The following is a 22,119-nucleotide window of genomic DNA, read 5'->3' as shown; positions in this document are numbered from 1 at the left end:
GGGTAAACACCGTAAGAGTCATGCATTGGACAAAAACAATGGCACCCTTCTTTGACTAAATTGGCATAACTACAAGCAGTTCGGCAACAGGTCTACCATTGCCTTCTGATGGGAGCTCCCATCTGACGCTGACAGACTCTGATGCAGTTCATATGGACGTGGCAAAAAAATAAAAAAAAATAAAGCTTGCTAGTACTGTCCAACAGTCACAGCATGCCAAAAGTCATGAACTGAATTTCATGCAGACCAACCAAGATTGAAACAGACGGAATGGTAAGTGGCAATGGGATGTATCAATTTCTTTGACATAGGATAATTCAGCACACTACATAAGGGGCCACTAATTATAGTTTTAAGGTCTGAATTCTAAATTATATGTCATTCATAGCAGATCATTTACAGCATGGCAAGTAGTCATTCAGACCCAAAAAAAAAAAAGAATACAGAAAAAGCATGTCAAGTACTAAATTGAAGATCTAAAAACTCTATGTTATGACAACAACTGAGAGAAACACCCACCCCCCGCCCCCCCCCCCCCCCACCCCAAACAAAAAAAAAAAAACCATGAATCAGGAAAACTGGCCACCTACAACCAACATGAAAAACCTGGAAAAAACTGTAAGTGGTCATAGTATAGTTCTTTACCTTCCTCCAACTTCCAGACCTGGTTTCCACATCTTTCCCCCATCAATGGGAAGGATCCATCTCATTTTTATGAGACCTATCAAGAATACAAATGCAATAAAAATTGATTAACATGATATAACCATACATGGTTGGAGTTTATTGATCAATAAATGATGACTTAAGATGATTGGCGCTGACCTTGCTCTTGCTCGAGCCTAAACCATTAAGCCTTTAATTATTTACACTTTGCTACCATCTCAGCTGAGGATGAGAGCAGCACCAGGTTTAGTTGCATCTCTAACAATGTGTTTAATTTATTCACCAACTGCTAATAAATGTGCTAATCATACAGGGACTGATCATATCCTTCTATCATACACTTCTTATGCATGGGACTCACATATTAAGCACACACTTCTCCATTTAACCTGTGTGCGAAGTGCAACAAAACACCACTATATAAGCTCCTTCATTTGGCTTTAAAGCTCGGTCCATTTATAACAACAGGCGAAGGAAATGATGGAAAATAATAAGAATAATTTGATTGACACTTCAGCTACCAGTAATTTCCACAGGAGCATTCGCCATTCCTAAAATGATGAAACCTTTTGGCATCTCTCACAACTATTTCTCTCCCAACCACTCTTGACATATACTTGAAGGCATTATGGCAATCCCCACAAATCCTAAGATTCTTAAAAACTCTTATTGTGGCTCCAAGAGGAAGCTTCATGATCCCAAATGCAACGGCAAGCTTCTCACTGTGAGTAGACAAGGAATTCTCTTTATGCTCAGATTCCATATCATGCAACGCAAACTTTGAGTCAGGAACATATCCTAATTTCCTCATTTTGAGGACCAATTGCTCTAGATACTTGTACACCTCATTCACCTCAGGGTGCCGAGTATCACCAACCAAGAAGACATGGACCATATTATCAACGTCAATCCAACTACAACCAGGTTCTTTCTTAACCCCCCGCTCCCTCATTAGATTTCGCACCTTAGCCACATCGTCCCAACGGCCTAAAGCAGCATACAAGTTTGACAAAAGTACATATGTTCCATCATGCTTGGGCACCAGCTCAAAGAGTCGTTCTGCAGCTTGAATACCTAAATCCATATTCCCATGCGTCCGGCAACCAGCTAGTATAGCCTCCCATATCGGTGCACCTGGTTCAAATGGCATTGATTTGATTAAGTCCTTGGCCTCTGTCAACTCCCCAGATCTGCACAACAAATCAATCATACGAGCATAATGATCTTCACCAGGGGAAATACCGTAAAAGTCATGCATTGAACGAAAATAATGGCGCCCTTCTTTAACTAAACCAGCATGACTACAAGCAGAGAGAATAGTGAGGAAAGTTATTCTATCTGGCAGTATATCTTCCTCCAACATTTTTTCAAACAGACTTATTGCTTGGACACCATATCCATGTTGTGCCAGAGCTGCGATCATAGCATTCCATGACACGGAATCAACAGAAGGCATTGTAAGGAACACACAGTCAGCACCATCCACAACACCACATCTCGCATACATTGTGATAAGTGAATTTCCAACTGAAAGGCTTGGATCATGTCCCAAGCATATTACTTGAGCATGGAGCTGGCGTCCATTCTCCAATGCCCCCAGAGCAGCACACGACGAAATAGCTCCAGCAAATGCATAATCACAGGGTTTAAATCCATCTAATCTCATTTGGTTAAATAGCTTCATAGCATCTTCCCCATATCCATTTTGAGCTAAACCAGATATTATTACAGTCCACGATAGACCACTCCTTTCTGGCATTTCCTCAAAGAAAGATTTTGCTTCCTGGATGCGGCCTGCATTCACATACCCTGACAATATCGCATTCCATGAAACAAGATCTCTGACGGACATATTATTAAAAATATGTCTTGCTTCATCAATTTTCCCACACCTAAAGTATAGAGTGACCAATGCGTTGTTCACAGATAAAGAGAAGTCCACAGTCGGCTTTGCTTCAGATCTTAGAATATAAGCATGCAGCTGCTTCCCATGCTTAAATAAGCCATTGTTAGCACAAGCACTGATTACACTAGTGTAAGTATACTCATCCTGGCGAATCCCCATCAAATGCATTTCCCTAAACAATTGCAACGCTTCGTGACAAAAACCGTGATGCACATAACCCGAAATCATCGCATTCCACGCCACTTCCAATTTGTCATCCATCCCATCAAGCAACTGCCTAGCACCATCAAGGTCCTCATTCCTCACATAGCCAGTAATCATGGTCGTCCATGACAGCTCATCTCTCTTATCCATTTCGTCAAACACCTTCCTCGCCGCAGCAACCACCACCAGCGAAGAAGCACACTTAACATAAACAGACACCAACGCATTCGACACCGAAGTGGCCAACAACACTCCAGACTTAACAATCGCACAATGCAGCTGCCCACACTGCCTCTCATCCTCCACAATAAGCGCAAGTCCACTCAGCACACTGGTAAACGTAAAATGATCAGGCCGAAATCCGCCTCGCCTCATCTCCCTAAACAGCTCAACAGCAGCATTGCCGTCCCTGTTCTGCGAATACCCCGTGATCATGGCATTGTAGCTAACAGTGTCTCGCATGCTCACCGGAGTCTCCCTAAACACTCTCCGGGCCAGAGTGACATCCCCGACGCCCGAATAAGCCGAAACCAGAGTGGTTCTGGCGACGATGTCCGGGTTGGGAATTTCGTCGAACAGGTGGAGTGCATATCTAAGATTGTTGGATTTGCAGTAGACGTCAATCAAACGGTTGAGAATATGACCACGTGGGCTGAACCCGGAAGCGATCATGTGGGCGTGGATGGTTCGGGCCAAAGAGAATGAGGCGGGGCGTTGGGGGCAGCATAGCTGCAGCTGGGCGGCGTAACGGCTAGCCGCCACTGTAAGATGGTGAGGAGGAGAAGAAGAGAGATGAGATGATGTTGGTGGTTAAGAAAAACCAAGGGATCAAATTCAACGATGGTTTTCTTGGATTTGGTGGCTAATTTATGAAAGGTTTTAGCTCTGGGTCTTTTTTCGACGAGGGGTTCTTCTCTCTTATTAAACCCCCCGGGTTTTTAGAATAATAATAAATAATTGGGTCCCTAAATAATAATAATTAAAAAAAAAGAAGGGACCTTGTTCTGATTTTGCCGCCATTTCTCGAAAGGGTTTTATTCACAATTCACAACTCCGACGACGATTTCGATTGGGAAGCAGCTGCTAGAACCGTCGACGTCGTCACCCAACCCGCCGCAGCAAAACCCTCAACTTTACGCCAGACCACTCTCGACAGGTTCATCGAGAAGCCCGCCCAAAGCCTCAGCCGGAGACTCGAAAATCCGGCGATGAGAGAGCTCACCGGGTTCGAATTTATGCCGAAAAGGCCCAAACTTGGCTTTACCCAGGTTCGAATTCAGCTCTCTGCCTAGTTTTGCTTAAATGAAATGCGAAAAAGTTTGTAAATTTCGGGTTTTGATGAACTCCTGGTTGGGCTTGTTCTTTGTTCTTATTGATTTTTAGGTTGAGGTATTGGGTTGATTATTTTCTATACAAATTGGTGGTGATATGAACTATACAGATTTGAGGTACTAATATTTTTGGTTGTTGTGATCATTGCAGTTAATTTTCTGGGGCGTGATTATCAATTTGCTATCACCAAGACGGCACTTTTCTTGATCACGCTGGTGGCATTGCCAACTGGACTTGGGAAGACGCTTATCGCTGCACTTGTTATGTATAACTACTTCAGATGGTTCGCTGAGGGTAAGTTTGCTCACGCGCTTTTTCGTAACCGACTGCTTCTTTGGCTACTATTGTATGTAATATGGTGCGGTTAGATGTAGCATTTGTTGAACCTCAACAGCATTGGATGATTCATTCATTTTATTTGGAGGTTGGCTTCTAAGGTAGTGGAATGTATGTGATGGATATGTGTCTAGCAAAAGGGCAAAGGCATTGTCGGGAGCCTCTAGAAATGAACAAGGAGAACGAATAGAAGATAGGATTTTGTGAAGTGCGTATCTGCTGGAGTTGTATGTTTTATTAAGCTACTTGTTGTAGCTCGAGGATGACTGTATGTAGATGTTGATGAGAGGTTGAGGTCTAACAGTAAGAGGCCTGTGGAACCTAGTACGGCAACCTATGTGTTTGGACAGTTTGGTGACTTGAGAACCTCTGAGGATCTTTCATTTTCAAGCTTTGAATGATGTATGCCTTAATTTAGTTTCTGAAAGTAGCAATTTGATTGGAAAAGTCATGAAGGCTATAAACAGTGTCACTACACAAATGTAAGTAAAGAAACATTGGCATATGGATGAAAAGAGTAAGATGCGACCAGAACAATAACAACATCTTGAACAGTTACCCATGTCTAAGAGTTTTGTGTTTCACCCAAGTTTCCTAAAGTTTTGATAAGGTAATAGTGTTTTGGTAAGTTCTAGATTTGCTGTTCAAAGCTTGTTTGTTGATGCAGTCATGATTCCTGTAGCTAGTTGTTATATCCCTTGTATTTAGAATGCTAACATTGTTCGAAAGGACTTGGTAGCAGCAATAATTTATCTTGTTGAGACTTCAGACTTCAGAGATCAACATGCAGTTTTGATAAGCTTCACAATTGCATAAAAGAATCTTAATCTTCCTACATGTGATTACTTATGAAGATTTATATCATAATGCTTAGTGTTTATTGTCTTCTTAATGCATAATTCTTGTTTCTTCCAAACATTTATGCTACCATGTTGCAAAAGCCATCCAGCTCAGTTTTCTTTTATACATCGCCTCTTCTTATATGTGTTGGGCCAAATCATATCAAAATAAGCCATCAGGAAGTCTAACTAAGTAATGTGCAATTTTATGTGCCTAAGTAATTAATTTGAAAGCTTCTGTGCCTGACTAATTTATGTGCAACCTCCTGCATCACCTAGTTGTCAATATCCTACAGCTGAAGTTTTGATATCTTGGCTTAATGAACTATACACTTCATAAAATAGGTTAGGGAATTGGGTAGTGTTGGTCTTAGTCAAATTACAGCAAGTTTTGTTAAGGTCTCGGTCTCAGTCGTGGTATCACATTTGGTCTTGGTCTCGTCCAAATAAAGTCACATTTGTTTTAATTCAGATGTTAGGTCTCGTCCAAATAAAGTCACATTTGTTTTAATTCAGATGTTATAGTAACTTTTCTGTCTTGAATTCTTCTTGAAACAATTTTTTATTTCCGCTGTTTTAGTCAAGAAGTACTTTTGAGTTTTATTGATTCTTGATTGATTTACACGAAGCTTCATATATTCCAGTTTTCTATATTTTTGACGTCTTGAATTTATTTTGTGAATTTTGGAACATTGACACTGTTTTTTCCACTACAGGAAAGATAGTCTTTTCTGCTCCTTCTCGACCGCTTGTTACACAACAGATAAAAGCATAGCCATAATATTGTGGGAATACCACAAGTAAGAACCTTTCTATACAAACCTTTGATTAATACATAAACCTGAGAACATTTATCAGACGATTTTGATCACACTGATTGCAGGAATGGACAATCGATATGACAGGTCAGATAAGTCCTACAAAAGAGAAAGCTTTTGGAAACTAAACGAGTTTTCTTCGTTACTCCACAAGTTCTGGAGAAGGCCATTCAGTCTGGTGATTAATTCTTAATCTATCGCTAGCAAATTTTATGCTAGGTTGGTGGAATGTGAGATTTTTCTCATGTTGTAATATAAAACCATCATGAGAAGGTGTGTTCTAGGTTTGTTGTGATACTAGAGAAGAGTGAATAGGCATATAAATGGAAGCAAGTACTGTTCAATTGGTGGAAGAAAAGGGAGCTGCAGTCTTTTAGATTGAATTTACTGCTCTTTTTTGCTGCTTCACAATGTTCTTAGTATAAACATTTTCTTGTCCCTTGTTTAGGGTGTCTCTGTTTCTAATCTAAATCAGAAAATCTTAATCTTAAGCTGGGCGGGGAAGGAGGAACAACCGAATTACTTTGGCACATGATCAGGTGGCGGGTTTATAGTACAGAGCAATCCTAGCCGAGCTAGGTAAGATATTATGCCAAGCTAGTCGACATATTGAAATACCTTTTCACTCTGAAAGAACACAGCAAGACAGTGAAATCAAAACACGTGTCCCTGTTAGAACACACCTGTCTGATATGCCTGGCATTACACAACAGGTGTCCCCAAAATGCAGCGCTATAAAAGGGAAGCTGTGCAAGCTCCTTCACTCATATATCCTCAAACAACCTCAGGCTACTTTAACCATCCATCTTGTCTGCTGCGAAACAAGTAGAAGCAAATCATCCAAGTAGAAGCAAGCACAGCAAAGCAAAATGATTGCATGCGTGCAGTGTGGAACACGCAGCAACCCCTGCCGGTGCAAGGTGGTCGGCCCTACCTTGGGGTTCCTGGCCTTCGCCGCGGCGGCGGTCGTGGAGTGGCCTGTGGGGGCTGTCGTTTACATCTTCAAACACATCAAGGGTCGCCGAATCATGGCTCATCCCGCCACCGTTGTTTACCCCAAAGTTAACAATTCCATTCCCATTTAAAAAGCCCTGCTTACTTTGTTTGGTTTCCTTGTACTATTGCTCCTTGATTTAGTTAGTCTGTTTTCCGCGTAATTCTGTTTGCTCTTACTAAATGTAATGAAATATGGGTTTATAATTTTATATACATCCTACTCATCATGAATAAGTTGTTGCTCTAGGTTGATCGTTTCTGAATCTCAGCAATATAGACCATCGTTACCCTGAAAAGCCTCCATCCTAATTTAGCAAGAATAGCCTGATTCATGTGTTTTGTAGCTTTCAGACCCAAACCACCAGTGTGTTTTGGTCTGCACACTAATTCCCAGTTGGCTAAGTGGACTTTCTTTTTCCCATTGCAATCACCCCAAAAGGAAATTTCTATTTGTTCTATCAAAGATTATCACATACAGACATTCCAAAGATGCAAAAATCTGATTTGCAGAGGTGACATTCCAAAGACGCAAACATCTTTGCAGATTGCTTTCAAATCTTAGCGGAAATATTTTGAAGGACCAATCCCCATTACTTTCGCAATTCTATTTAAGGCAACCCCGTTGAAGAGGTTTCCAAATGGTCTTATTCTGATCATTTTAAACTACTACTATCAACACAGAGTCTGAGTACTAAGTACTAACAATCCCAGCTGCATTTTTCAAACCACCCAGCCTTAAATACTCATTCTGCCCTCTTTAAAGCCATTTGTGCAACAGCATGATGCTCCAAATGTATCTCCCCATGCTTATTTCTATTGTGCCAAATCCACCAAACAACATAACAAAAACTCTCAAAATCTAGTACAGTAGCAGAAGAACTTGCATGATGCACCAAGTCAAGGAAGGTTGGTTCCATCCACACTTTACCGACCCATTCAAAAACGTGTTCTTCCACAAGGACTTTGCACCAACTTTCCAATTGTAATTTTACGCATGTCTCTCATATTACTAGATTTTTTCTTTCGTCATGTATCATATTACTAGATTTTTTTTCATCATGAACCAATCAGATGGTAAACCATTGATGTGATAGTGAAACAAGTGAGCCACTTCCAACTTGTTAGATGACTTATTTTCTAAATTGAAGGGTTACGGCAAAGGATTGGGATGCTTTTCAAGAATCCACTTTTCTCTGGACTCGGGTTGCCAAAAAATGGCTTCCTGTCTCTAAATTCCTTATACTGCCTGAACTCCGTTTCTAGACAAATATAGGACAGATTATGGGACTGAGAAAGAGCTTTTAAGATTCCTCTAATTCTAGCTAAAAGCTGCTTAATCTGCTTTAAAATACCACCAAAAGTAGATTTGTTCCTCTCAAGAAAGCATTGGCCAACCCTTTAGTTTTTATCATCGCATTACCATGAATATTTCTCCAGGTCTGATAAACACTGTAAGTATCATGGTGCCATCCACATAGCACAAAATCAGAAAATGCAACATCTGAACACTATCACAAAAGCATCTGTCTAATCTTTTCCTTATAATCCAAGTATCCAACAATAAATTTTCTGTTTGAAACCTTAAGCTGGGCAACATCACTTGAGTGGCAAAAGTTGTATAAACATAAACTCGCAAGGCAACAAATCTCAATGGTATCCCCAACACTATTGCCTCAATGGCTTGTTTGTTGGAACCTCAAGCTGGGCATAATCACTTGAGTGGCAACAATCTATTTAACACAAACCAACGAGGCAACAATTTCCCCAACAAATGAGTTGGTTGTTTTTTTTTTTTTTTGTATATGACAAATGAGTTAGTTGTTGGAACCTCAAGTTATGCAAAATAATCACTCGACGAGTGGACTTTCAAGGATGGTTTTGTAGAATGCTTTAGATCTCATAGGCAACCTTTAGGGACCATTTCCGACTAGTATTTTCTTAACTTGCAGATACACTTGTTTTTATGGGATCAATTTGCAACCTTGACATAATTGTTACATTGTAACAGCCAGAAATTGCAGGACTGATAGAAACCGATACCCCTCGACTAGTATTCTGTTTAACCCAAGAAAAGACAAAGTACCGATGTTTGAATTGTTATCTCATCCATATTACTAGATTTTGCATTATCATGTAAATGTATTCTCCATTAAGCAGAGAAAAAGCAAGGCTCTAATCCAGATTATATCAAAGATTGATAATCAAATGGCAAACCATGGAATATCTGAAACCCACCACCACGAAAATTGAAAACAAGCTAATATAGTACCATGTAAATCTATTTATCTGGTGTAGTAGTGTATCTGTGTACCATAGGCTTTCTAACAAAGTAAACTACCAAACATCAAAACCACCAGATAGTAATTTCAAGATATATGTTATTTTGGCATAGGACTTTAATAACTCACCTTCTCCTCTGGTTTCTTTCCTTTTGGTTTATTTTAGAGGACTTATTTTCTGAGTAGAGAGGTTGTGGCAGAGGCTTGGGATGCTTTTCGGCTTCAAGGTTCCAACCACTTGTGGGGGTTTGCTATTAAGTGATAATGATATCCGCCAGCAAATACTTGCCGCTAAAACCTAGCAGAATCTGCATCAGTTTCCCATCTGAAATTGAATTCAATGAAAACAGTATCAAAACAGGTAATGTGAAATTGAAAAAAAATCAAGATCCCTGTGAGATTCAGTTCTTTGCCATATGATATGTAAGTGCACTGAGAAAAATTAAACAAAAGACGGGGAAAACTTGACAATATACCTTTTGGAGTAGTGAAGTTAAATCGTTAGCTAGGAACTGATGTGGTACTCAATGTGAAATTGTGAAACCTGCATTATTTTAATGGAAACTAGTAAACCTTCTTTCCATAATCCAATTCAAGCAAGTCAAAGATTAGAACCACAAAATCAACACCAAACCAGAGAAGTTTTGTGTCCTGTAGAGTACGGATACAAATTCAAGTTGCTCACATGTTCCACGTGTGCCCGTAGAGTACAAATTCATACAAGACATGAGACTAGTAGAATAAACAAAACAATAAGATCACAAATTAATCTACCAAAATAAAATGAACATATATGTACCAAGTGATAGATATGAGTCATATGACATTGAGTGGAAAAAATATTGACGATAACCTTCATACCAGGATGCTTGAGACAAGAGCTAGCCATAAAACAATAAGCCTAATAATAATCAAATGTTCTAATAACACGCATCGGCTGTAAGTGACCTTTAGATTTGGAGCCCCAACGATCAAAGGTGAACTGAACAGGAACTCTCTTTTTTTACCAGCTTAACCATAACTCATAAGCACTAATAATACAGTTGAAAAAAATTGTATCTAATATAACATCTGAATTCTTTACTTGCCTCGAATGAAATCAACTTTATTTATATTCCGAGCAAGACTGTACGCACTACGAGAGAAAATAAGTAACAGAGTTAGGCTTCATCCGTGGTGCTTCATTTTTTTGAAGTATTCCTCCATCTTCACGGTTCTGTCAGTTATCCCATATACTTCAATTACAACATTACAAGTAACAATAGCTGGGGTGGAAAACCTTTTTCTTCATAAACTCCAAAAAATTCCTCTTTTCATACGTTCTTACTTTCCCATATGCTTTAATCAGGACATTAAATGTCATAAGGTCTATTTTTATTCCCATTAGCTGATATTCATCATACCACATCTCTATCTTATCTATTGCCCACTTTTCTTATACACATCAAGAAAGAATTGAAAGTAAAAACATTAGGAAGGCAATTGCCCCTTTCAATCATATTGTATCCGACTATGTGTTATATCCAATTCCCAGTTATGAAATCTCAGCCAGAACTTTGTTGCAGATTGCAGAATCATGAAACTCCTTCCCAATGGCTCCAATGTGAGAAAAAGAACTAAGCCAACAGTAAATGCCACCAAGTCCAGTTAAATACCACCAACTCTCCTATAAGAGCAGTTGCACACATGAACCAAGGGCAATTGCTAATTTGCTAACAAAATTGGTACATGTCAATCTACTATTCATCAGATATTAGCAATTACATTCAGTTTTGTAATGCACAGTGTACCAATAAAATGCAACTCTAATGCCAATATATTATTTGGCTTTTAAAATTAGAATCTCATTTGAATAATGACTGTTAGATTTATAACAATCAATCCTAACCTTTGGTAGAAGCCCACGTGAGTGTGGGAGCCATATAATCGGTCGGGCAATAGAGTTGCCAATTTTTGGTCATTGAATTGGTCGACTTAGTGGGACCCATCAATTGGTCGACTGATTCCATACCGCTGCATTCTTTCTTTTCTTCATTTTCATTGATTGGTCATCCAATCAGTCGCCTGGTGCAATTGCTCTAAGAAAGGAACTCTAGGACACCTTGATCAAATGGCAACACCCATATGAAACCCACACCATCCGAGACCCACCCAAAGTCGCGCATATATCTGAAATTGAATCAACGAAAACCAAAATAAAAAACCGAGATATGAAATTTGTTGAGATATATATCCCACATCGAGAATATGGGACCTTACCTGTGGGTTAATAAGGGTTTGGGCCACTCCACCCATTGCCAATTGATTTTGGATTTGAACCCCAGACTATTTTATCATGGTATCAGAGCGGGTTACCCACGTCCACGTGTGAAGCCCAATGGCCACACAAACTCTACGTCACCCAAATGTTGTCCACGTGTTAGGCTTAAAGATTCGCCACACGTGCGGGGGCGTGTTGAGATATATATCCCACATCGGGAATATGGGACCTTACCTGTGGGTTAATAAGGGTTTGGGCCACTCCACCCATTGCCAATTGGTTTTGGATGTGAACCCCAGACTACTTTAGGGAAGGCTTGAGGGTTTTACCTTGCGGTGGTTGCCGCACCGGAGCCCAGACCAATTTTGAATTTCAGAACTCTTAGAGAGAGAGAGAGAGCTTGAAATTCAAATCAAAATTGAAGAATGAGATGCAGAAAGACGTTGCTGCAGCCTCATCTATATATAATACTCGAAGATGCAACGGTTTACCTGAATCAGGTTATATTAATTTAAACGGGTTTGTTACATCTTCAAATGGACTATCGGTCCTCATTTGAAGCTGTTAAAGTTAAGCCTCTATCTTCAAAGATTTAAATTTCATTATCTTTTAACATACGAAGAGAAAATCTTTCAAGTTAACTACTCCCCCAGATTATGTACAACCCTGCATAATCCTTGTAAACTTGGGGAATCTGCTACATAAGTGCAACGCGTATAGAAGAGAAAACTAATCAAAACAATTTGATTACACTTGAGTATGAAACTGATAGACATTCTCAATGAAACCAAATTTCAGTGGTGCATTGCAGAATTCATTTGAAAACAAACATTCTTCTCTGAGGAAATTTACATACATTAGTACTATGTAAACAACTTTGCAATCAATAGACAAAAAAATTGTTAACTATCCTTTGTTTACTGTAACTTTAAAAGCTCCTCCTATTTCCATTCTACTCAAAAACTGCATAGTGAGAACTACAATCCTCTCTAATATAATTACCATATTTCATTAGCTCACTTAATCCATCCAACAAAAGGTAAATTTCATTTCTCAGCTGATTTGTGGTGTATCCCACCAAAAAGAGGGAGAATCCATCGCCCATGTCAATCCAAGAAAGTCCAAGAGCCTTCCTTACACCCAAGTCCCTCATGCAAATCCTCACTCTAACTAGGTTGTTCCAACGACCAGCAGCAGCATACATGTTAGCAATTAACACATAGCACCCAGAATGCTCAGGTCTCATCTGTAATTGCATCTCAGCTGCCCATTCCCCAATCTCTGTGTTTCCATGGGTATTACAAGCTCTGATCAGAGTGGCCCACATGGCAGAAGTTGGCTTGTAAGGCCTCCGGTTGATAATATCTTTCGCATTTGAGGGCTGACTCGGGGAAAGGCGCATCAGGAGATCATAATTCATTCTGAGGCAGCAATATTTGTGGCTGGCTACTCCTCTGGCTTCTTTCACTACCTTTTGCACATGGAATGTCTTGCTTTTTCTTCACAATTCAAAGCACTCTGATACTTGATGTGCATACCTTCATCAAATAGAGGCTTGCAACTTAGCATTTCATATACATACAATGTATAAGAGATATTATCGAATTTATATTTCAATAGTATACAGCAATACAGGCTTAATGCAATATCAAGGCAAATCTATAACAGCACCCCAAAAGAGGCCTCAAAACAAATGCAATATGACTATGATACAGAAAACAACAAAGCACATTTTCATACAAGGTCATTAAAATCGTAACCAGTTGCATGAAAAATTAATGGGAATAGTACCTTACTGCCTCTTTGCTTCAATATCTTTCTTGAAATCAATGTTCGGCTCACAAAAAATATGTTAACAATCCTTCGTTTACTGCAACTTTAAAAGCTCTTCCTATTTCCATTCTACTCAAAAGCTGCATAGTCTGAGCTACAATCCCCTCTATAATCAGCATCTCTCATTAGCTCACTTAATCCATCCAGCAGAAGGTAAATTTCATTTCTCAGTTGATTTGTTGTGTCCCCCACCAAAAAGAGAGAGAATCCATCACCCACGTCAACCCAAGAAAGTCCAGGAGCTTTCCTTACACCCAATTCCCTCATGTAAGTCCTCACTCTAGCTAGGTTGTTCCAACGACCAGCAGCAGCATACATGTTAGCAATTAACACATAGTAACCAGAATGCTCAGGTCTCATCTGTAATAGCATCTCAGCAGCCCATTCCCCAATCTCTGTGTTTCCATGGATATGACACGCTCCGATCAGAGTGGCCCACATGGCAGAAGTTGGCTTGTAAGGCATCCTCCTGATAATATCTTTCGCATTATGTAATAGACCAGCCCTCCCATAGAGATCAACCATGCAAGAATAGTGCTCCAAATTGGGAGTTATGCCATACGTACTCACCATCCTTTCAAATAGAATTTGGCCTTGGATTACAAGTCCTGAATGACTGCATGCTGATATAATGGAAACCATGGTTACGTGATCTGGTCTGATGTTTAAGCTATTCATCTCTTCAAATAACTTCATTGCAGCTTTTCCCTCACCCTGTACTCCATATCCTGCAATCATGGAAGTATAGGTTACCTCATCCTTCTTATTCATTGAATCGAACACTCGTTTAGCTTCTACAACCTTCCCTGATCTGGCATACATGTCCACAAGAGCATTCCACAGCATTAGATAATCACCAAACACAACACGTTTTGTAATGTAGCAGTGAAATTCCTTCCCATGTTGAAGATTTGCAACCCGAGCACAAAGAGACAGGATGCTGGCAATTGTAACATGATTGGGTTCAATTCCACAACACAACATCTCTCTAAATATGAATGAAGCTTCCTCCGCTCGATCCATGTGGGAATAACCAGAAATCATGGAGTTCCAAGTGATTATACTCCTATCTTCTACTGATTGAAACAAAGTGTAGGCATGCCTTAGATCTTTGCACCTGGAATACATTGTTATTAATGCATTTCGAACATTGTCATACCCATCACAACAACTACGAATTGCAGAACCATGCATCTCCTTCCCTAACTTAATGGCTCCAATGTGGGAAGAAGCACTAAGCCCAACAGAAAATGCCACCGAGTCCAGCTGAATACCACAAACTCTCATTTGAGAAAGCAACTCCAGAGCACCCTTTATATTTCCTGTTCTCAAGCAACCTCCAGCTATAGTATTCCATGTTATAATACTTATTTCAGTACCCTCCATCTGCAAATTTCCAAACAGTTCAAATGCTTCGTTCCACATACCTTTGGAGGCATAACAGGAGATCATTGAATTCCAAGAAATTGTATCCCTTTGGGGCATAATGTCAAACAACTGACGAGCAACATCCACAAGCCCAAACTTTCCATACATGGAGACCAATGAATTATGCACAAACAAATTCCACTCACAACTAGCATCAATGGACTTATGCACCTCCTTCCCAAAACCTATATCCAATTTCTCACCACAAGCCTTAAGAACTGATGGATAAGTAAAACAATCTGGCTTGATCCCCCTCTTGACCATTTGTTCATAGGTAGCGAGAGCCTCGTTTAGAAGTTCATCTTTAACATATGAAGAGATGAGCAAATTCCAAGGTAGAGGATGCAATACATTGGAATTTTCAACGACGATATGAGCATCACCATGGGAATTAAAGCTTGAGTAAAATGTGACCAGCTTGGGAACCAAAATGGGGTGCTGTTCAAGACCCAATCTGATAATCTGTGCATGAAGCTGTTTACCCTGTGGGAGTGATTTATGGCTGGTGCAGGAGGCAAGAAGAGAAGAGATGGAATGTAAGACAGCATCACAAGACGTACTAGAAGAGGCATGGAGCTTAATAAGAGACAGGCTTCTGAATGCTTCTGATAGATGTCCTTCACGTGCATAATTTTTAATCGATGCAAGGAGAGAATCTATCATAGAATCACCAACTGGTAAGCTCGGTTCTAAAATAGATGATGATTTCGCAAGCTGTTTGATACCTTCTTTCCATGGCTTAGGTATGAATCTCTGGATTTGGGAAAGAAAAAGTTCCTTTGGGGTGAAATGAGGATAAGATGATGGCATACACTATGAATACATTTTCTGAATGTAACATGGTATGCATGACCTGATAAAATGGTTTTGCCAAAATCTGCAACATGAGCCTCAAAATAAACACTAGTTGGAGACCCAATTTAAAACGGTACTTCACCTGCAAAATTAGCAATACGGTTATCAAAAAGGCAAATTCATCTTGCCACAGATGAGACTAACAACCGTATCTGTAAAAAAATCTGTACTAAAAATACACTACCATGAAAGCAAGGTATCTATACATGCGCACGTAATCAGTACACGTAAATAAAACACAAATCAGATTGCAATTTTGTCGATTAAGTAAAACAAATTTCGACTGCTCTACTCAACAATCATTCAATCAACACTAATACAACTGCATGATCACAGTACACCACTCTAAAACTTCCCACTACTTTTACCAGAGATGCACAAAGTTGAAAACTTGAAACTTTGTCACGATCAACCATACAAAACTTAAGCTTGGAAGTTCAACAGCTCAACTCATAACTCTAAGAAACCATATCTTTTCAAAGCAGATGGAAGAAGTTAAGAGCTTTTCAACTTACAGCTTTGTTCTTCTGTGGCTGCTTGATCAAAATATTTGTCCAATGACTTCAATGTGCTCAACTGCTCATACTCTTCTGGTCAAGAAATCAAGAGAAAATGAATTAATGGGTTTTTTAAGCTACCAAATTGGACTGAATCAAAATTCAAAGAAAACCCAGATTGATAAGAATACCTGACTTCGGAGACAGTCGACGACTCTTCATGGGGTCGCCGGAGATGGGTCGCGTGGCCGGAGGTTAGTTTGGTTAAAATGTCTGAGGTGTTTGTTGGGTTAACAAGAATAGAGGCATTGGGGTTCAGGGTTTTGTGGTCTTCAGCTGTTGCTAAAACGATGTCGTGCGATGCGCCTTGAGAAAAAAGAAAAACAAAAATATTTCTTTAATTCTTTTTGATAATTTTAATTTTCGAAAGAAACACAGGTGCTTATTTCTTGGCTTCTCATGCTAAAGGAATATGCACCTTCATTGATCCTCCTGCTTTAGACCTTCATTAATCCTCCTGCTTTAGTTACTCAGGCTTTGCTGGTACTATGGCTAGGTGTTTTAATACCAGCAATGCTGGTTAGTTTTTTGTGTTGTTTCAAACACCATCACCTTTGTTTCAATTTCATTGATTCTTCATTGTTTTACAAGGACTTCAGTGTACTAGTCTCCTATACATCAAGTTCTTTGGATTGTTTTCACCGTCCCTTCTCAACTGGTTGTTATAATTGTGACACTATGAATAGTGACAGTCGGTAAAGGTTACTCGTAAGAGTGCCATATGTAAAGATCCAGATCCTCCTTTACTTGTAGCAGTTATATGCTTGACAATTGGTTTTTGTTTCAGAACATTATGCATTTACATATAATCAGATGTTAAACCTTGCTCCTAGGACACAGAGATCATACTCATTTTCTGAACGCAATATATTAGATTGTAAAAGTGGCAAAATGAAGATCACTGCAGATGAAAGTGAATACATTCAATTGAAAAACAGCTTCACAGAAACAAAAGCACAGAGTTCAGAATCTTCAACAATCTTACAACTTGCTCTACCATCATCTCTAGGGGTTAGAAACTTTTTTTACATACACAAGATTTAGACACATCATCGCCCAGATACAATTGAAACAAAATGAAATGACTCGAGAGTCATGACATGTATCTAGGCTTAAAGGATAAAAAAACAAAACCAGAGTAATTGGATGCACTAGCCAGACATCATGGACATAGCTCGTCGGAAGTCCAAAGATTTGAGGGCTGACTCGGGGAAAGGCGCATCAGGAGACCATAATTCATTTTGAGGCAGCAATATTTGTGGCTGGCTAGTCCTCTTACCTTCTTCACTACCTTTTGCAGATGGAATGTCTTGTTTTTTCTTCACAAATTCAAAGAACTCTGATACTTGACGTGCATACCTTCATCAAATTTGCAAAAAGATATTAAGTGGCAGTAAGTGAACATCATCACAGTAACTAAACAATCATGCAAATCAATATTAATATACTTGTAATGATAGAAGTACCAAAACAACCCATCAAAATTGTAGAGAACTATTGTTCTCACAGACTTAATAAAGTAGGCAGCAGACAGTTCTTAAAATTTAGCACCATCTCCTAATTTCATCAGCATGAATGAGAAAACTCTAGTTATTAATCTCATTTTAGTTATTAATCTCATTTTTTTCACAGGAGTCCGCTTCTCAGAGCCGGTGAGAACTGAGAATCTATATTTCCTTACAAACATAACATGTAAACAAATTTATCCTACAATTTCAAGATGATAAATACGAAGCACATAGCATAAAAAAAATATATATAAAAATAAAAATAAAAAAAAATCCATTTGTTTTATCACATCTGTGCATAAGCACAACTCAACTAGTTAATGTTACACAACACTGCAAAAAAAAAATCCAACACAGCTACATCTCAGAAGCAATAATAAGGGGTAGGAGCCACAATATGGATGTCTGTCTACTTCTCTGTGGAGGATCAAAATATGTACCTATTCAACGTCTTACATCAAATGGTACATATCAATGTAAAGATGGTACCTTTTCACAAGAGTCCGCTTCTCAGAGCAAACAAACCGGAACTTTCAAGTTCAAGGTCACAAAAGACATAACACTTCTAACAGATTTCATTTCAAGGTTTTATGTAATTGTTATTTCCAAGATCAAACATGGTCCATGATTACAAAATATACAGTCTGCATTTGTACCAAGTACTAACTAATTTTAAAACAGTTGAACCAGACATACGGTCACAGTACAGGACTAGTATAAAACTAGTAAATAGAGGCTTGCAACTTAGAGTTTTCATAGGCATGCAATATAAGAAATACTATCAAATTTAACTTTGAATAGTATACAGCACTACAGGCTTAATGCAATATCGATGCATATCTATAGCAGCACCCCAAAAGGGGTCTCAAAACAAATGCATTATGACTATATGATAAAGAAAACAACAAAGCACATTTTCATACATAGTCATTGAAATCATAACCAGTCGCATGAAAAATAAACAGGGATAGTATCTTACTGCCTCTTTGCTTCGACATCTTTCTTGAAATCAATGTTCGGCTCACAGTCAAGAACTAAAGCAGGAACCTGCTCATTCCAAAGAAACATAAGCTCTATACATATGAAGATGAGATGACAAAAAGTCAGAAGTAACAATGTAAATATGATACCTTTTGAATACTTGAATGCATATGGTTACCCTCCAAATAGAACACACGATCCCTAATTTCAGGAGGTAAAGAGGTATCCATATGTAAAGGAACCTGACTGACTGACAATACCCCATGATTGCCGCTTTCGGAGGGGAAAAGCCAACTTTCATGTTTTTCATGCAAGTCCCGGAGATACTCTAGGCTCACTCCACCTTCTTCTGCTCTGTGGCGTTTCATCATTCTTTTGTGACAAGTATCGGGACTTGCTCTAAGATATATGAAACCATCAGGAATAAGCCCAGGCAAGCTTGATACAACAGGGTCAAACCAGGAGTCATATATGCTGATCTCCATCTCATTCATCCACTTAGCTTCATGGACAGCTCGTACAAAAACCTTCATAATGTAACAATGAGATAACAATTCATCAGCCTTGAAACTTTTAACCTGGGTATTATTATTCAGTACATCAAAAAAGGAAAACAAAAGAACAGCAAAATTGCAATTCCATAAAAATGGGCTGTTGTCTTATGACATTCCAGAGCTATCTTAGGAAAGAAGATATTTTTTGTCTGATCTAGGACGAGGTTAGTTGCGCATATATAAGTAGTTTTCTCCTCATCAGTTACTAACCAGAGAAACCTTGGTCAGTTACCGTTGGCTTAGATCCAAGGATGGAATCAAAATTTTGTAAGTTTGAGTCAACATATATTTCAGTTAACCCCCAGAGCTAGAGCCAACAGTATATATAATGTTTTAACTCTAACTATCCATATATTATACAACCACAGAACACATTCAACCACAGAATGCAGTAATATCTCATTTTAGCAGACAAAAGTGAAGGGAACTGACATTTAACAAGATACTTACCATCCTGTCACTGAAAACACTCCTTTCCATCAACCTCAGGGGCTTGATACTACCGGAGGATTCTCTCTCTTGCATCACTCTTGTAACGAAAACATAATTCTGGAAGGTATAGGCATACCGTTGTGGCTCAGCATAGAAAGCATTCAATATGTTAAAATGGTCAGGTCCAATATTCTGCCACTTGTCAATAGGTTCTTGAACCACCTCAACAAGATCTTGTAGCTCAAGCGTAGTGTTTGCTATCTCCTTCAGAAAGGTTGACTTTCCCACACTGATGTTTCCCTCAACGCAGAAAGTAAGTCGTTTCTTCTGGGCTGGCTTCCCTCCTGAGCTGGAACTATCATCCTTCAACTCCTCATCAACACTCTCTTTAATATAACTCGTGATACTCTCAGCATGGTTTTTGTGGATGATTCCCACCGAACTTTGCAAGTACTCAACCATCCTCTCATTTGATTTTCCAAAGAACTACAAGGAGAAACCCAAAAATCAATGTTAATATAATCTTAACAGTTATATACTGAAAGACAGAGTTTCTTCATATCGGGTAGCAAAGCATCGTCTAATTTCCACTTTCTTAAGCAGTACTGCATTAACCTGTTCTACGTCTACTTATTAATCACAACTAGGCAGCAAAGTTCGACTTATCTACTAGAACTCAGTTTCGGTCACTGAGGAACAAAAAGAATCAAATCCATCAAGTTACAGAAAATACAACTAGTAGTCCATGCCTATAATCTTTGATTAGACTTGTCTATGGCCAAATTCTACCCCACAGTTAGATTATATCCAAACCATTATAGCAATCACAAATTACTCTCCGGTTTATAATCATCCTCAACCAACAACAACCATATTTTCTACACTAAAACAAAACCAAACTTTGCTACGAGCTAACCATCCATACATAAAAGCAACACATCCACAACACAATAGCTTAAAAATGTATACAGACAAACAGTTACCTTATCTCTGTACAACTGCTTGAGCTCAGCAACTCCACCAATACCCTTCTCCACCAGCTTCCTCAAGTTCCTGGGCCCCACTCCCGGAATAGCCAACAAATCCGGGTTTCCGGCCACCACTGACCCGCCGCCACCGGAAGCTCTCTGCCTCCTTGTACTACTACTAAACTTGCTCACCTTCTCCTCAGAGCTCTTTTCAACCTCTCCATCCTCCAAACCCTTATCTCCACCACCGTCATTTTCCAAGCTCTTCTCAGCTTCCAAACCCTTGGAAGCCTCCACGGCGGCGGAGACGGAGAAGGACCCATCGGAGCCGGAGTGAAGCCACGCCGGCCGGTACCCAGAAAAGGCGGCGTCTTTGAGCACAGGCCATGCCCGGAGGGGGGCCTTGTTGGAGGAGCAGCGGCAGAGGGTGCAGCTGAAACGAGAAGAAGATGGGATGCTGTTGCCGGAGGTGGGTTTGTTGTAGGCGGCGGCGGCGAGGGCTGAGCCGCCGCGAAAGGCGGAAGCTGCAGTGTGCATAGGGGAAGCAGAGTGCTTGAGAGCTTGGGCGAGAGAGGAGAGAGTAGAAGAAGAAGGGGGAGGAGGCTTGTTAACGTGGGTGCAGAGAATGGGGCCTGATGGGCTTATGCGAAGCAGCTTCTGCATCACTTCTGAGCATTTCAGAGAGGACCCAGATGGAAGAAGAAGAAGAAGAAGAAGGAAGGGTTTTGAGGGTTTGGGGGTTTTGGAAAGTGATGAGGGGAATTTGGTTTAGGGTTTTTAATTTAGGGGTTGTTTTTGTTTGGAGTAATTGAAGGGGTTTTGTCTTTTGGTGTCTGGCCGTCTGTCACGGATTTGGGGTTTTAGCATACAAAACGTTCCGCTTTTCTCTCTCTCTTTCTCTTTAGCAGACACAAGGTTTAGATAGAGAGAGGACCTTAGGTTTAGCCACACCGATAGAAACTTATGTAACTGTTTTGGTTTTGGAAATAAAAGTAAAAGTAGCTCTTTTGTCATTTTTAAGGGAAAAAGGGGCGGTATCCCAAAAATCTCATTGATAAACTCAGAGCAAGATGGCATCAAAGCATCAAAGCATCATTACATTAGATAATAAGCTCATTTATTTCGGTGAGCTTAACAGAGGATTAAACTAGATACAAACAAGATTACCAGATAAACAAAAAACCGGAGCCAAGGCGCTCAATTGCGGTACTCCAGGCTTTATGAAATCATCTAGCTGCAGCTAGCTCTCACAGTCTGCCAAGCTATCCATACTCCAACACTTATTGCAATTTGTTTTTGCCCTTCGAGTCAGGGCTTGGTGGGGCGTTGGGGCAAAGTACACTTAGCTCATGTTCCTCTACAGCAAC

At 39.6% G+C, this 22,119-nt stretch overlaps 4 protein-coding genes across 4 annotated transcripts; 1 reads left to right on the top strand and 3 right to left on the bottom strand.

Moving 5' to 3' along the window:
- Window positions 1-1,183: 1,183 nt before the first annotated feature.
- LOC101307800 (pentatricopeptide repeat-containing protein At1g25360-like) lies at window positions 1,184-3,586 on the bottom strand (the record flags this gene model as incomplete). The annotated part of the gene is made up of 1 exon (XM_004301444.1): window positions 1,184-3,586. A coding segment is annotated over one exon (2,403 nt), but the record flags the coding sequence as incomplete, so codon positions are not given.
- Window positions 3,587-6,958: 3,372 nt separating this feature from the next.
- On the top strand, window positions 6,959-7,389 carry LOC101297543. The gene has a single exon (XM_004299847.1). It carries the CDS (start codon window positions 6,971-6,973, stop codon window positions 7,184-7,186), a length of 216 nt encoding a protein of 71 aa, XP_004299895.1. The 5' UTR covers window positions 6,959-6,970; the 3' UTR covers window positions 7,187-7,389.
- Window positions 7,390-13,510: 6,121 nt separating this feature from the next.
- Window positions 13,511-15,707, bottom strand: LOC101307505 (pentatricopeptide repeat-containing protein At1g71490-like). The gene has a single exon (XM_004301443.1). It carries the CDS (start codon window positions 15,705-15,707, stop codon window positions 13,539-13,541), a length of 2,169 nt encoding a protein of 722 aa, XP_004301491.1. The 3' UTR covers window positions 13,511-13,538.
- Window positions 15,708-17,208: 1,501 nt separating this feature from the next.
- LOC101297251 lies at window positions 17,209-21,555 on the bottom strand. The gene is made up of 5 exons (XM_004299846.1): window positions 20,768-21,555; window positions 19,803-20,270; window positions 18,948-19,325; window positions 18,797-18,864; window positions 17,209-17,668 (listed from the first exon to the last, which is right to left on the bottom strand). The coding sequence occupies exons 1-5, from the start codon at window positions 21,413-21,415 to the stop codon at window positions 17,461-17,463; spliced, it is 1,770 nt and encodes a 589-aa protein (XP_004299894.1). The 5' UTR covers window positions 21,416-21,555; the 3' UTR covers window positions 17,209-17,460.
- Window positions 21,556-22,119: the final 564 nt, after the last annotated feature.

Source organism: Fragaria vesca, linkage group LG5 (assembly GCF_000184155.1).
Source record: "Fragaria vesca subsp. vesca linkage group LG5, FraVesHawaii_1.0, whole genome shotgun sequence".
NCBI classification, from domain to species: Eukaryota; Viridiplantae; Streptophyta; class Magnoliopsida; order Rosales; family Rosaceae; genus Fragaria; species Fragaria vesca.
Note: the sequence above shows the minus strand (reverse complement) of the source record. Positions and strands in the feature narration are given on the sequence as shown.

Excerpts from the sequence above, each read along its gene's own strand:
- LOC101297543 (XM_004299847.1), top strand. The coding sequence starts at position 6,971 with ATGATTGCATGCGTGCAGTGTGGAACACGCAGCAACCCCTGCCGGTGC.
- LOC101307505 (XM_004301443.1), bottom strand. The coding sequence starts at position 15,707 with ATGCCATCATCTTATCCTCATTTCACCCCAAAGGAACTTTTTCTTTCC.
- LOC101297251 (XM_004299846.1), bottom strand. The coding sequence starts at position 21,415 with ATGCAGAAGCTGCTTCGCATAAGCCCATCAGGCCCCATTCTCTGCACC. Across the intron at positions 20,271-20,767 it reads AGCAGTTGTACAGAGATAAG|TTCTTTGGAAAATCAAATGA; the intron begins GTAACTGTTTGT and ends TTCTCCTTGTAG. Across the intron at positions 19,326-19,802 it reads GTGTTTTCAGTGACAGGATG|GTTTTTGTACGAGCTGTCCA; the intron begins GTAAGTATCTTG and ends TACATTATGAAG.